This window comes from Phragmites australis, chromosome 1 (genome assembly GCF_958298935.1).
Source record: "Phragmites australis chromosome 1, lpPhrAust1.1, whole genome shotgun sequence".
Lineage (NCBI taxonomy): Eukaryota > Viridiplantae > Streptophyta > Magnoliopsida > Poales > Poaceae > Phragmites > Phragmites australis.
This window is the reverse complement of record NC_084921.1, coordinates 10,495,998-10,512,981: the sequence shown is the minus strand read 5'-3', so window position 1 is coordinate 10,512,981 and position 16,984 is coordinate 10,495,998. Positions and strand designations below refer to the sequence as shown.

Sequence of the window (16,984 nt, the reverse complement as noted above, 5' to 3'; positions counted from 1 at the left end):
ATTCCAGGTAGCTTATCAAGCACATTGGGGATCGAAGAGAGAATCCTTCACTAGCACACACACAGATACACACACACATATATATTCTCCCTAGCTCACGCACTCAAGTTTAATCTTCATTCTTATTTAGTGGCGGGCACACCTTGGGACATGGGTGTAAATGTACATCTATTTTTTTTTGTGTAAAAAGTTAGCTCTATATCATATATAAGAGCCGTTGATATTAGTAGTTGTTTAGATTTAAAAATTTTGTGTCGTATTATTCTGACTCAACAGACTATTCATACTCTCTTGGGCTTTTTCTCACTGCCGTACTGCACCATCTCAAAGCCAATTAGCTCAGGGTAGGGTGAAAACATATCAAATTTGGACGGATAATGCTCTTACCATATCCATATCATTTTTTTTTGTCGGATCTAGAGTCAAGAGCGTATATTGCAGATACGGATTCAAATACGTATTATTTTGGAGTTGGAGTCAAACCATAAATGGACTAAAATACTTGGATATTACTAGCGCACACAGCCGTGCGAGCAACATGTAGCATGATAGCAAGCATGCCTATTAGTATTAAGATTGTGTAGGTTTCGTCTCTATTCTGAAGCGATCCATCATTTTCATTGGGATAAACTTTCGCGAGTATGCAGGTTCACATGTATAGCCAAAATCTCTCTGAGTACTTCTCAAGTCACCACCGCTTTTTCAGAAAGCGATGAAAGCCTAAAGGAGTCTAAGCAGATATAGACTCTAGGCAAGTAGATATAAAACAAGATATACATGTAATAGGGTTTGGTTACAAGGAAAAAAATGAGGCATATTTCCATTCCTTCCACACAAGCAAAAGGCATGCACACAGCTAGCACATAGAAATACTAAAGATTTCATCAAATGAGCATATATAGCAGACAATAGCTAGTAGCATAATTCAAAATATTACATTGCATAGAAAATATAATCCATATTATATTTTATATATAGTATTGGTCCGGACCGGAGGCCATGGACCCAGTAAAATACGGATAATCCGTATCCGTCGGATTTTTGCAATACCATACACATATTTGTATTTGTATGAAAACTATCCATATCTGCACACGTATCTGTACGAATTTCTAAAAAGGCTTACCGTACCTGCACATATCAGATTAGAAACTATCTGTTCGCTTTCACCTCTAGCTTCAGCCCAAATGTGCAATGTCTCTTGGTCATCTAATAATTTTTTTTAGCTATATACATCTATTATTAAAATGATGGGCCGGCCGCTGTTCTTATCCCTCTCTTATTCCATGCAGGTATATAACCATATATGCATACATAGCATCTTCCTGACCTGACCTAACCTAACTGCGAGCCCACAGTACTGCAAATAATCAAGATGTTCTTGATGTCTACCCTACCTTTTGCCGTTTGCCTCATCCATTATTTCGGCATCATGATATCGACTCTAACTAGTAGCTACTAGTAGTGTTCACATAACATATGTATGCCTTGTCTCCCTCATACACACGTCACCTCTACCCCACACCATCAATATATACCCCTTTAGTTTGGCCCTTTCCAGCTAACTTCATGTTCTATATATACACCTGCTTGATCTCCCTCCCTCAGCAACAACCATCTCTCTCTCTCTCTTCCAAACACACACACACACTCTCTCTCTCTCTCATCAAGCTTTGCTAGCAGCTTTAGATCAACACAACTAGCTACAGCTAGCTTGTACAAGCTAGGAAGAATTAAGGCCGAGGAGAAGAGGAGATCGACGAGGATGTCGGGTGTGTGGGTGTTCAAGAACGGTGTGGTGCGGCTGGTGGAGAATGGCGCGGCGTCGGAGGCGGGAGCGGGAGGAGTAAGGAAGCGGAAGGCACTGGTGCACACGCCGAGCGGGCAGGTGGTGCGGTCGTACACGGAGCTGGAGGGGGAGCTGCGGGCGCTGGGGTGGGAGCGCTACTACGAGGACCCGGCGCTGTACCAGTTCCACAAGCGCGGCTCCCTGGACCTCATCTCCCTCCCCGCCGACTTCAGCAGGTTCTCCTCCGTCCACATGTACGACATCGTCATCAAGAACCGAGATTCCTTCAGGGTCGTCGACATCTAAACTCGCATCGTTTACCTCTTCGATCCATCGATGCATGCATGCATGCGCGCATCGTGCTGACTAGCTATCGTATGATGTAGCTGATCATCAGTAGTACGTACGTACCTTGTTCTTCTATATTGACAGATGCATTCGTGCATGCATGTTTGTTCCAAATATATTGGTGATGATCATCGATCCAGCTTGTTGTTAGTTGTGACTTGTGGGTGCCGTAGCTAGTGTGACAGTCGACGTACGTCAGTGAGGTTATTACTACTATATGTTTTGCTTAATTTCGATGTAATGCGAGTTTGCGAGTAATTAGTTTAGTTATAGCAGTGGGACTGGATCAGTTATGTGTTTTGTGGTGTCATTTGGGAGTGCTGTAAGATTGGTTCTCTGATGTAAACTACTCTTGCGTGACTGCTCTCGTGTGACTGTGCATTTATAAAAGTAAGGAGTTTTCGTTCCACTACTACACTGTTGGCAATTCCTAGCTAGTTTCTTTCGTTCCTTTTTTTTTGGTAAAGCGAAAGGCAGGAGCTCTGCCAAATGGATGGAGAAGGGAGAAGCCAGAGTTTACAGAGCTAGCAGGGAGACAGAGACCGTTCAGGGTAGAGGCCGCGCGCGATTCACAACAGCGAATAGCGCACTGCTGAAGAAATGACGGCAACATGGGTCGCGCCAAATCAGACTATTTTTAGAGTTGTTCTCACTTTGATCAATCAGATCCATGCACATTCCCACGGAAATATCGAATGCGATGCTGATTCAGACTTTCAGATCAAAAGATTGCCGGTTCAAATATTGTAAAATGGCTGCGTAAAATCCTCAGGAATAAGAATAACCTGCCTAACTTGTGATAGGTGAGTATTCAACTCTGGTCATTAGCTAGCTAGAAAAGCAATCGTACAAGAGCTTTGCAGCGGTAAAGGACTGGCACTGCAACAAAACCAAACTTCCTTTTTGGCGTTGCAATCGAGTGATAGAAGTAGGCCGGGAACTCAAATGGCTTGTAATCGGCTTGCCTCAGGGCCCGTGAACAACAATAGACTTGCGGTCCAGTATTGCCTTACGATTCGGCCCAACACTTTGATACGTCCTGAAAAAGTTCATATTACGTTCCTCAAACTATTGCTCAAATCTGATTATCCCCAAATCACAAAATCAGATATCTCATCTTGTTTAACTATTTAAACCGATATAATTTACCTTTATTTTGATGATAGTTTCATCCTACACGACGACAACACAGCCTGCATTGTTGGTAGCATTTTGTTGACGTGACATAAAAAAATCCAAAATAATAATAATAAAAATAAAATAATAATTTTTTAAAAATACTAAAGATAATTCTAAAACCTTCTGTGAAAAAATTCAACAATATGTCCTTTACATCAATTTCATGGAGAGGAAGGTTGGGAAAAAAAAGAAACATTATGCTTTAAAAAACGTGCAACTCATTTATTAACTCACGTCAAGGAAAATATTAACATGCAAGCACATATTTTTTATGTGTAGGGTGTACTTAATAGGATCTATATAATTAGTTTTACTTCATTTAGAGTTTTATTAATTTCTCCATAATTTTTACAAAGGTCAGAAGCATAAAGTGCACATGTTGGTTTTTGTTGGTTTCCTTGTAAAATCGATAACTAATTTATCTAAGTTTCAAATCAAGTGTAACAATTTTTTGGTTTTCTTCTACACTATTACAAAATCGCGATCGAAGATGTATCAGTGCCGGTTCTTAACCTCCCGCGCTTAAAAAATGAGTGACCCGCTAAAAACCGACACTGAAAAAAACTATCAGTGCCGGTTTGTGGCTGGAAACAGCACTAATACTTCAATGCTGATTTCAACCACAAGCCGACACTGATAATGCTCAGTGCCGATTCTATATACAACCGACACAATGCCTGTTCGGACCGAATTTGAAATCCAATTGGATTTTGGCTCACATCGGCTAGTCCTCACGTCCTCATAGCTTATCTCTGTCCTCCACGTCCGGCTTAGCTCAATCCTCCCCATAGCCTTATCTCTTCCTTACCAACCCCCCCCCCCCCCCTCTCTCTCCACGTTCGGCTCAGTAGTGTTAGGGGTGAGGTTGCCCATGGCCCCCATCACCAGATCCATGATGGTGAGCTCTCAAGATTAATCACTCTATATATCTTCTTGCTTGCTGTGTAGGTGTGGTGAGGATGGACCAGCAACATCAAATCAGCTGCCGGCTGGTAGCAACACTACTCCAACGAGCAGCTCAAGAAGATTGTCGTCGACCTGGAGAAGTCCGGCCATCGGTTCCTGTGGGTGGTCAGAGTCCCTCCTCCTCTCAGTGACGACCTGGAGAGGCCGTTCGACCACTGTGCCGACCCAGACCTTATAGCACTCCTGCCGGAGGAGTTCTTGGAGCAAACCAACGGAACGCCGAGCGGCGGGGGCCGAGCGAGCCCGGGCGCGGGCGTCTCCTACATGCGGCGACGACCTCATCGGCCCCATGGCAGCTGCGAGTGCGTCGGTGCGGCAGGATCTGTGGCAGGGTCACCGAATTCGCATCGTGGTGTGATTTTTTTTTTTTGGTTTTCATTTTGATTTTTAAGCTGCAATGTCTTTTGCTTGTGCATGTGGGTGGCGGTGGCAGAGCAGCGGCGACAGTGGCAGTGGGGAAGCAGCGGCATCCGAGCCGGCTCGGATGTCACTCCCATTGTCAATTTTCTCTTTTTTTTTAATTCTTTGAAAATGGCAACTGTGTCGGGTGGTGAACCGACACTAATACTAGTCGAGTATCAGTGCCGAGTAAGAAGTGCCAGTTTAAAACTAGCAGTAAAACTATTTTTCAACCGGCACTGATATGTCTTTTTGCAGTAGTGCTAACATGATCTACATGATAAAAGTATTTATACTCATGAAAAAGTTGTATATTTTATGTGAGAAAATTTATTTGCTAAACTATTGAAATGCATAGTTAATTATTTGCTAATCCAAAAATCATGAAACTAAATTTTTTTGTCTTCTTACATGATCATATATCTTCGAAGAATACATGAAACCATAAAATAGTTATTGTAACATGCAGGATTGAGTAAATATGTTGCAACTATATTAATTCATAACTAATCCAAAACACCTCAAAAATTAGTGAAATCACTTTTATTAGTTTACTAAAACAATGCTTTGTGTAGGAAAAATAATGGTAGACATGACAAAGTTAATTACAGTTCTTTTTCTTAACATGTTTATTTTATGCTTATGAACTTTGTAAAAATCATGAAGAAATTAATAAAACTCTAAATGACGTAAAACTAATTTTATAGATCCTCTTAAGTACACCCTATACATAAAAGTTATGCGTTTTCATGTTAATATTTTCCTTTACGTGAGTTAATAAATGAGCTGCACGCATTTTAAAGCAAGCTTTTTCTTTTTTTCCAAGTTTTCTCTCCGTGAAATATGATGTAAAGGATATTATTTTTGATTTTTTAGAGAATGTCTTAGAATTACCTATAGTATTTTTAGAAATATTTTGATTTCTATGATTTTTTTAATTTTTTGATGCCATGTCAGCGAAACGCTGACAACATGGCAGGCTGAGTTGTTTCCACGTAGGATGAAATCACCATTAAAAATAGTTAAAGAGGTAACTTACACCGGTTTGAATAGTTAGAGGAGGTGGGATATATTGTTTTGCGATTCGAGGGGGATAAATAGATTCGAGCAATAGTTGAGAGGGGCAATATTGACTTTTTTCTTTTCAGAACCCACAAGTCAAAGAAGCAACATATGCCACGTACTCACAACCCGCAGCCCATGGGAACTCACCGTATAGAAACAAGGCATGGAACGTCTAGCAAAACATGCAAGTGCTATGGTAACCGGTAAGAAAAAATCTATATAACCCCCTGAACTATTGATTGGTGTATACATAAAACCTCAAACTATAAAACCAGGTATTGTAAACATTAAACTTTGCACAACCGTTTACTTAACCCCCTAATCTGGTTTCCGATGCTTTTTTCACCTTGTTGGCATCCACGTTGGCACTGGTTTTGCCACACATGTGAGGATGGGCATTGGGACCGCATGTTAGTGGTTTAGGTCCACCTTTCCCCTTTGTCTAATAAAAATCTTGACCCCCTTTCCCCTTCGGCTCCCCCGTTCGCACTAGCGCTGGTCACCCTTCTCCTCGTCTGGCTTCCCCACCGGCGCCATTGCCCTCTGCATCCCCCATCGGTAGCGCTCGCCCACCTCCCTCCATGTAGTGTCCCATCTGTACCCGTGAGCCACGCGCCACTCTTCCTTTCCTCATGCTCTATCTCTATATCGCCCCCCCCCCTCATGGCAACTTGCGCCGCCTGGCCACCCCATCTTGCCCCGCAACCTCCATGTCCCTCCTCGCGTCGTGGCCTCCGGTCTATGGCCTGCCTGTTTGAGCAGTACCATGGCCTCGCTAGGCAACCACACGGTATAATCCCTCATTTTATGATGGTGGGTCATTAATTCTCAAGGATGCAAGACGCATGACTTGCTAGGGGAGATAGAGGGTGCACCATGTGTGGCGGGTGGGGAGGAGATAAAGGCATGCTAGGTGCAATGGAGCCACGGAGCATAGGAGACAGGAGGCATGGGTAGGCACCGGCTGGCACGACCCAGGAATCGTGTAGACGTGCGCAGTTGGTAGGGTCACACGAGAGGCGGCTATTGGGCCCACACGGTAGAGGTCGTAGTAGCCAGCGGGGACCATGAAGCATAGGAGCCACTCGGTGGCTGTAGGAGAGGCGTTGATAATAGAGGGGAAGGTGGGGAAGCAGTGAGGGGGAAGCCGCAGGCAACGTGCTAGACGCTGTGGTGCGAGCGGCCTCAGCTCGCCACTGTGCCATCGCGCCTGGCCGCCGCTGCATTGTAGGATCAAGGAGGCTGGCTAGAGGGGGGTGAATAGGCGGTTCTAAAATTTCTAGCAAAATATAACCGATAAATATGCGGAATTAAAAACAAACAATTACAACACATATGAAACCTATAAAATCTATGTCTCAATAAAAGTGATCAATTCTATGTCTATGTGAAGGTTTGCAATCTAGGGTGATATGTAAGCAATTATAATTCTAGGATGTAAATTGCACAATGTAAATAAGTTTAAGTAGATAAACCACAAATGAGATATCGAATTTTTACCGTGGTATCGGAGACTTGCCGGTCTCCCCTAATCCACGTTGAGGTGGGTTCAAGCCTTTAACCACTCCTCTATCAAGTATGCAATTCTCACTACGAGAAGAGGCTCTCCACGAGCAACTTGATCTTGTATTGATTAATCCAATGAACAACTCACTACCTCGATTCCACTAGAGTTGCACTTTACCTCTCCGACAAGGCGTGCACAAAGCCTCTCACAATCACCACCGTGGCTCCTTCACAAGCTTTTTTGAAGGGCTCAACGGCGCAACCACCTCCAAGCCGTCTAGGAGGCGACAACCTCAAAGAGTAACAAGCCAAGATGAACTCGACTCTCACCAAGTGCTTAAAGCTCAATCACTAATGCAACTGCACTCGATTCTTGCCTCACAACCCTCTCTATATGCAACACATGCACAAATGTGTGTAGACAACTTCACTTTGCTCAAATATGCTCAATGGATCCTAGAGAGATCCTCCAAGCTGCTGGATATGAGATATATATATATAGGCCAGAACCTGAAATGTAGCCGTTGCCTAAAATTTGACTTCTCTACGCATATGGCAGTCAGACCATAGTTCACCTAGAGATCAAACCACCACTGGACCAACGACTCTAAAACTAGCAATTACAACCTTTTCACCTTTCCAGCGGTCAGACCGACCCTCTTGGTGGTCAGACCGGCGACACCTTTACAGTTGGACCGCCATCCTCTCCAGGAAAATAAAGGTTCTCTGCAAGCTCCAGTGGTTATACTGACCTCCTTGGTGGTCGGACTGCCACCCAATCCAGAGAGATGAGAGTTCTCTATTAGTTTCAGAAGTCAAATCGTCCATCTTGGCGGTCAGACCGCCACTCCCAGAACAATACTGCCGATACTCAGAAAAACAGCGGTAACTTTTGAACCCGATGTCTGATTTAGGTGATCTTGGACTCTACAAAAAGCTTATCCAGAGGGCTACACATCCCAACTGATTGCTTGATCTCAAACATATTGGATCAAACCTAAAAAAATAGTCCAAAAATCCACCACAATAAAAACTGCATGGACCTTAGCCTTTTGCAAAACAAATTTGCAACCTAAAGGTTCCATATGACCAAGGGTTAAAGAATTTACTATCACAACATGCAAAACACCTTTGCAAACTTATTGACATGTCACACGAAGTAGGAACATGGACTTGAGCTATTTGCAAAACCCATTTGCAAACAATAGCATCCTACCAAAGAGAGTATGCACATGTAAGATTGAGCTTATCGACACATGGTAAAACTCACACAATCGTCAAGACCCCTCTTAATAGTACGGCATTTATCCTATCAATTTAGTCATTCCCCTTCTCTAATCACCATTGACTAGGAAAATAAAATGCCCTATATTTTATACCTTTTCCTTGAGGTAGCCATCCCGCCGGACTTGATGAACACATCTTTCGAGTCTCGATGCTTCTTCTAGGCTTGTCATCAACTCTTCACTTGTGCTTGATGATGATGTTCATTCTCACTTTCTATCTCGATCCTCTCTTAATCAAGCTTGATGAAGTTCACTTGATTGCTTCTATACACCAAGCATGGAAGATTTATCTTTTCACATCATCTTCATCCGGTTCACCATCAAGGTATGAAGCGCAAGCATCAAGCACACAAGTTGTTCACTAAGTTTGTCTCGATCTTGCTCTTTCAATTCGGTACATTTAATATATGAATTCAATATTTTCCTTCATATGGAATCTAATCCCAATTTACTCTCAGGCATATAGCATATGGGTTAGTCCATAAATATTAATTGACAATTATATACCTTTAGTCACTTAATCTTCACAAGTGGCTTAGCCTTCACGCTTATTGTCAATCTTCTTGAGCTTCTTCCTTCATCTCATATAGAGCTCAATGACTTCAATGCATCTCTTTGATCTTATGAAATTCCTCAATGAATCCATTTATCACTTATGCATCTTCTACGGAATAACCTATTAACAATTCTTAATATAATTGTTAGTCCATAGATATTATCATCACTTACCCAAGCATCACCTAGAGCTCATTCATCTCCATGCATTTCTCTTTATCACATGACATTCCTTAATGAATCCATGCTTAATCCTCCATGCATCATATATGGAACAACCTACTAATACTTCTCAACACAATTGTTATTCTATAGGTATTGTTATTAATTACCAAAACCACGCTTAGGGGCTAGATGCACCTTCAATCGCTCTCTCCCCTCTAGCCCGTTGTGCCCATCCTCTTCACCCTTTATTTTGGACCTAGTGACCACTGACATACGGTCCCAGTGCCCATCCCCGCATGTCTACAAAACCAGTGCCAGCGTGGACGCTAGCGAGGCAAAAATAGCCTCAGAAACCAGGTTAGGGGGTTAAGTAAACAATTTTGCAAAATTTAAGGTCCGCAATACTTGGTTTTGTAGTTCAGGGTTTTAAGTATACACCGGTCGATAGTTCAGGGGTTATGTAGACTTTTTCCTTACCGGTAAGTACCAACTTCCCTTCTTTGTTACTTTAGGAAGATCTTCTTATCCTATGTGAACATTGAATTTCTACTGTGTAGGTCTACAGGAACATTGAATTTCTATTGTGTAGGTCTACAATGGACCTAGTCCATGGAATAGTGAATTTCTACTATGCAGGTTTAATGTGGACCGGGTCCACGGGATAGTGTCGGCTCGGCTTAGGTTTGGATCATAGCTTAGCTCGGTTTATTCTTGGCTTGGCTGGGTTTTTTATTCAGCTCAACCCGGTTTCTTGGGGGTTCAGCTCATTAGCGAGGCCCACTTGTCAAGATTACAGAGAGAGGTGGGATAAGGTGAGGGCGGCGGCCAATGACAAGATGAGGAAGGAGGCTTCGGTGGCCGATGAAATGGATTGGTGGCGGCTGGATTTGCACTGATGGTGGTGAGACAGAGGTAGGTTCTTTAGGCTAGGGTTGGGGTTTAGATCTCTCGTGTGGTTCAGGGATAGGGAGGAAAGAGAGGGAGATAAAGGGGATGGAGAGATATGAAGGAGGTGGTTGCTCACCGGTAGTGGCGTTCTCACGACGAGCTTTGTTGGAGTGGTGGTGCAGTGGGGTTTGAGGTGGAGGATGAGTTTGGGTGTGTGGAGGAGAAGAGGAACACGGTCCTCCTTTTATAGGTGACCGTGGACGGGAGAGAGGCATCAGAGACTGTGGCCGATCATGGCCATAGTTGCGGGTGGCGCTAGGTAGTATGGCTACAGGGAGCGAGGGTGGTGGCACTGTGCGTGATGTGGTGCCAGGGTGCAGGATCTACGGGCAGCATGAATAGTGCGGTGGCGGGGCATTGTGCCGGACACGTCGGCAGCGGAGGCGGGTCAAGGAGAGAGAAGAGAGGGAGGATAGAGGAGAAAGAGGTTTTTGTTTTACTTTTTTTTCTCTATTATTCTTTGCTTGGTGAAGTTTTTGGGTGTGACAAATCTACCTCACTTAGAAAAATCCCATCATCGAGATTGATAAGTCTTCTTTGAACAGATGGGGGCACTTAGGGATGGCAACGGGTTGGGTCAGGTCTGGTATGGGTTTAGCCAAAACCTACCCTTCATGAAACCTGAAATTCAAACTCCAACCCACACCCAAATTACTAATGAGAGAATTCCTTATTTTCCATTGAAAAATAAGGTAGTTTCCTATTTGCCACTGAAAAAATAGATTTCCTTATTTATCGCTGGTTGAGTTTTTCATCCCTTATTTGCCATTGTCGTCCAATCTACTGTTAACTAAGACACGAAATGACAGAAATGCCCTCTTCCACCTACTCTCCAACTTCTTGCGTGCAGCAGCCCCCTGAGCCGCTCGACCTTGGTGTTCGCACCCTCCAGGTCGACATGCGTGTCAGAGAGCTAGGCCTCTAGGCTAAGCTAGACATGGCACATAGCGGCGCAGCACACCCAACCGACGGCACAACCCACCCAGCCGAGAACTCTAGAAAGACCACACATACATTGGCCAAGTAACAGAGCCGCGACAGAAGGGTGCTAGCACACACATATGTGCACATCGGTAGTCAGCACGTCGCGCCGATGAATGGACCATGGCACAACGGTGACTAATAGAGCTACGGCGCACAGCCTGCTCAACACACACAAAATAGGGTAGCCAATGCACACGCGAGAGGTGAAAAACAGCTCAACGACATGATGGCCGGAGGCATGAACATAACAGCTTAACGCTGGAGCGGCACCTGACCATACACCCACAATGGAGAACAAACAAACATCTAGCAGTGCACACACCTGAAAGGCGGCAGCTCATACAGATTGACACGACAACAGTAGCACACACGCATTCTCCATGCCGCACACCTTGCACACCCTCGTCCTAGCCCTATCGTCAGCACCCTTCTTTTGCTAGAAGCAGCATGACCATGCATCCTCGGCCTCACCCTCGGCGCCACCGCATGGAAAATGCATGAGCTAGTCGAGCGTGGTGTGGAGGCCGGTAACGGTGGCCTCGTCGCTACTGGCGATGCCCTGCCAGGTTGCATCGAGTTTGTCATCTAGCTCCGTGTTGCATGCTAGGTAGGCCTCTGTAGCTTGGAGGTGCCGCACAGCTATGCGCTTCACTAATGACACCATGGCCCGCACGTGCCATTGTTGTGCCTCCTCTAGCCCTGCTCGATTCGAATGAACTCATCAATTTCGACACTGTGCTGATAGAGATGTGACAGGTTGCCTTGCGACATCGATGGCGCTTTCACCAACATCACCGCACTCAACGATGGCGATGAGGCTTCTAGTCGGCACACTAGAGCGGCATCATGAGAAGGGTGGTGACTAATCTCTGGCTAGGGTGCACACATCAACCAACAGGCGGGCAAGCACAGTGGTCGAGGGTGTGTCAAAAACACACACACATATGGCCAGGCCTTCACTTGCTTGGCCTCCATGGCGTTCGCGCCCTCTAGCTCAACCTACCTGTCAGAGAGCCAGTCCTTCACCTGCTTGGCTTGCATGGGAACCGCGGACAACACGGCGGTAAGGTCATCGACCGCCTTCCTGCTCCTCTCCTCGGCCAGCACTGTCGCTCAGAGCTTGGTCTTGAGTCCGTTGATCCCCTCGTCGAAGGTTCCATACATGAGGTCCATGACTCTCCACTGCATATTGAGCTTGGTGAAGGGAGGATCCATGGTAGGTAGGGCGAACTTGGCGATGTGAAGGAGTCGCAAAGGGGCTGGCGAGCCTGCGGCAAGAGGAGCCATGGAGGGGAGAGCAAGATCGGTAGATCCATGGTGGTAAGGCGAGATTGGCGTTCAGGAGCAGCCACGAGCGGGGAGGGAGCTCGGCTGATTCACGGCGGGGAGGCGAGCTCGATGTTCGAGAGGAGCTATGTTCGGTGGGGGTGGCGAGCCTAGAGGCATGAGGAGGCATTGCAAGGAGGGCCAACCAGATAGGAGGAGGACGAGTGTGGCAGGTGAGATGCTGGACCCTATCACCATCGAGTTCATGAAGGACGAAGGAAGACTGAAGAAGAGAGGATGTGGGAGAAGGGCACTTTTGTCATTTCATGTCTCAGAAAGGACGGTGGTGGCATATAAGGGATGAAAAACTCAACCAATGAAAAATAAGGAAACCTAATTTTCTCAATGGCAAATAGGAAATGACCTTATTTTCCGAGGGCAAATAAGGAATTCTCTCATTACTAATCGGGTTTAAATGTGCCCCCGTCCCGAACCTGATGGGGACTTATCAAGTCTCACAACAGAAACAACAACACAAAGGGGGCGGAATGAGGGCATAGAGGGGGCAGTGCGAAGGGCGTTGTTGGCCGCTAATGCCCTCCCGCTCTCCACACCTCCCACGGCACCGGTGCCCATGCGGTTGCGTGTGCGCTTGCCCTGCCTTTGCTCTGGTAGGGCCAGGGCCACCTTCCAGTAGCCTACCTCCCACGTTAGCGTGGGCGACACCCTCGACGCTATCGCGCGTGGCGTCTTCGCGGGCCTCATCACCTACCAGGACATCACCAAACCAGGAGCTCGGTCGTTGACATTACGTAGGAGGGTACAACATGAAGGAGCGGACACCGTTGACTGTCGTGGTGTCGTTCGATCGGGATAGATAACTGGGCTAGGTGTTGCCGTGCTGGACTAGGCTCCCACGTGCTGGGCTGAACATGTTATTGAAGGTTTATAACTTTTATGGGACTCTTAAACACTCTTTTATTTGTGATATATAATATCACAGGAAAGGTATCATATGGCCAATCTAAATAATCCGATAGAGGGATTCGGTGGCCTCTCGTTTACGTGTAGTGTAAAAGTCTTCTCAGTTTAAATAATTTGATGGTTACATATCACCTCACCTATGGACCGAAGAGAAAAAAAATAGTGAATGGATCATCCGACATGCACCAAACGACCATTGATGTCTCATGTCGATCTGGTAGCCTCAGGGGCTTCGAATGCGACGTGTCACCTAGCGAAACAGTTCGATCTAACTGAAATGGACGGACGGCTGCGATGACGATCGGGCTATAGTCTCTCCTCGACCAACTGCTATTACCTAGTATCAGTATTACACTAGTATTATAAGATGGACAATAATGTCGCATATATATATATGTGGATATTGCGACAGCCGTGGACATGTAGAACAGAAAAAGTTATCAAAGGAAGAAGTCGCAACTGGCCATGCATCCATCGGAATCGGTCAGCTACGGTACGCCTCTCTCATGCAGAAACCACCGAGTATCTAAACACATGTGACACAACTAGTTCGAAACGTGATCAGACAGCAACATGGTTCGAGGGAAAATCGTAGCAGGCCCCATCGGTAAATGAATCTTAGTACCGCACGCCTACAAGGCTGACGTCGACTTGGACGCCTGCCTGCCTACCTACCACTCGCATGTGTCTACATCACGTACCAAATCTATAATTCCGCTGACGCGCTCCAACCCTGCACATGCTATTCGCACGTACGTCATTGATCGATCTTGATGGTTCGGCCGGCCGGCACGCACCAACCGTACGTGCGTGCAGTGCATGCATCGCGTCTCGTTGAATGGAGCAGTGTACACGCCTTCCGGTGCACGCAACCACCCTCCAATCGACTTACGCACGCATCACATCTCAGAACTTTTACAGATTTTGGTGCGCCGTTCACATAGTAATTGTACGACCTCGGGGTCGATGTACACACGAAAAAAAAAGACAAAAATCTAAAATTAGATAATATATATAAACATATTTATCAAAATAGATAATATATTATCGTATTATAAATTTAGCATTCGTATTTAACGTATCATTTACCGAAAATAAATTTTTGGTATACTATACGCCAAAAAATCTATATTCGGCACACCGTGCGGCGAATACGATACTATAACCCATATTTGACGCACAGTATGTCGAATATCATCTGTATTCGGCACACGGTATGCTAAATACAGGCTACAGTGCCGTATTCGCCACACGATGTGCCAAATATGACCGTGTGCCGAATTAGTTACAGTACGACAGGAAAATGCCATATTCAACACACCGTGTGTTGAATATGATACTGCAGCCCGTATTCGATACACGGTGTGTCGAATACGGTTGATATTCGGCACATGGTGTGCTGAATATGGGCTACAATACTATATTTAGCACACGACTGGACCTGCGGTTTTTTTGCCGTACACTATACCAAAATTGCATTTTCGATAAATAATATATCGATACGAATACTAAAATTGTAAATACGATAATATATTGTCTATTTCAATAAATACGTTTAAGTATATTATCTAATTTTAAATTTAAAAAAGAACTCCCTACACGTACGTACGTTGGGCCCAACAACGGAAACAATAAGACTACCCCCAATCATATTCTCTTCATTTCGTTCCCTTCCCGATTCCCTTCCCTATTCCTATTCCCTTTATTTCCTCTCATTTCCAACAGCTTCTCTTCGAAGGGTATCGCGAAAGGAAAGGAGAGAGAATCCCGTCCTGAAAGAAATGACCCTAGGAATCCTATCGTGAAGGGAACCGTGAAAAGAAACTGTTGAGAGCGCTGAAGGGAACGAGAGTCTCTTCACGACGAAAATCTGGCCGTGAAGGGAATCCCTCGACCTTGGTCTAATTGTGGTGGTCGTACTCCTAAGCCGTTGCTGATGCTTGAAGATCCGGCCATGCATACAGCTCTGGCTATCGATCGTGATAGCTGCATCTTTGAACAGTCGATGATCGAGGCCTGACCCATCAGCATGTCTGCTGAATCTATCGAACTCTCTCTTCCTCTTCTTGTTCGTCGGTTCTTCTTTCTTTCTTTTCTTCTTTAATTTCTTTTTCCTCTTTCTCATTCATGATAAAAATCTATTAGAGGTTCAAAAGAACTATTAGCCTCGGAGCAGTAGGGGCTGCCCCCCTCCCCTGATCTGCGTGCGCCCTTCGTCCGCATTGCGTGACAAGTGAGCTGTCAAAGCTCTTTACTATCTAAAAACGATTTTTTAAATCTCACTATCTATTTCTATACAGAGAATCTCTCTAAAAGATATTTATCTATTTCTTTACGTGTTTTAATCGACTTTCTAAATCTCAATTCTAAAATATCATTCACTTATATTTTATTAATATCTATAACTAAAAAAATAATTCCAACACGTAGACTTAAGAAACAGTTTCTGCTCCTGTTAATTCAGTTGCTCAAAACGCTACAAACACCTGACAACAGGAACCGCGAAGAGTATATCTCACTGATTCAGGACTACAAATAAGTTTGGATAAACTAAAAATTTAGCTAAAACTTAGCCAAAATCATTTACCAGTGAAGAAATGACCAATGGATCCCAAAACCAACCAAAACAGGGACTCATCAAATTGCATCAGTTCAATGTAGCCTGCGAATGCTTGAGTACCACTAATTGTTTAGCAACCAAAGCTTCTTCGACATCCAGCCTCAGACCATAGCTCAAGTCTTGCAGTTGTATTCCACCACGCTTGTCCTCTCCCAACGAGTGACGCCATTGACACCCTCACCTTGCGCCAGTCTCTCCCATGGAACCAGACACTGGTCTCCAAAGGCGGCAACTTTGAGCTCGGTCTCTTCTCCTCGTGCAACTCCAAGAAGCACGACCACGAGCAGGACGGCGTCCACCACGGCGAGCACCGGGAACAGCACCGCAAGAGAGGAAATGAAGCAGCTGCGGGGAAGGGAAGAGGACTCGACGCCGCCTCCTCCTCCTTGCCATGAACCAAAACCACCTAGCGTCCTATCCCCATGCTCCTCCGCCTCCTGTCATCCACCACGGCATGTGAGGTCGATTTGGCGGCATGTGGGTTCGATTTGGCAACCGAGACGTTTGATTTGGTGGAGAAAGAAGAAACCGAGGACTCAAGGAGGAGGACGCCTCCGGGTACCTGCGGCGGCGGGCAGATGGATACTTGGATCTGGAGAGACCTATGCGTGTCCGAGCCGGTGGCAATCGATGGCGCGAAGGCTGCAGCGGGCAGATGGCCGCTACTGCAGAGGGCGGATGGATAGCCAGCGGATGTCGTGAAGGCGGCGCTGGTCGGATTTGGAGGCAATCGATGGCGCGATGGACACTCCCGCGATAAGCTCCGAGATGCCGAGTTCGCTTGCCGTCGGATAAAAGTGGCGAGCGATGGAAGGAAATGCTGAGCTGAAAAAAATATAGCGAGCCGGTTGGAGCCGGTTTTTTTAGCCCAATCATCATACCTAACGATGGAGAGCCGGATAGCAACTCGGCTAGAGCTGCTCT

At 45.4% G+C, this 16,984-nt stretch overlaps 1 protein-coding gene across 1 annotated transcript; it reads left to right on the top strand.

Annotated features, from left to right (window-relative positions):
- The first annotated feature begins 1,621 nt into the window (after nt 1-1,621).
- Nucleotides 1,622-2,550, top strand: LOC133887662 (flowering-promoting factor 1-like protein 1). The gene has a single exon (XM_062327624.1). The coding sequence runs from the start codon at nt 1,766-1,768 to the stop codon at nt 2,093-2,095; it is 330 nt and encodes a 109-aa protein (XP_062183608.1). The 5' UTR covers nt 1,622-1,765; the 3' UTR covers nt 2,096-2,550.
- Nucleotides 2,551-16,984: the final 14,434 nt, after the last annotated feature.

What these genes read in the sequence shown, in the direction of transcription:
- LOC133887662 (XM_062327624.1), top strand. Translation starts at nt 1,766, where the DNA reads ATGTCGGGTGTGTGGGTGTTCAAGAACGGTGTGGTGCGGCTGGTGGAG.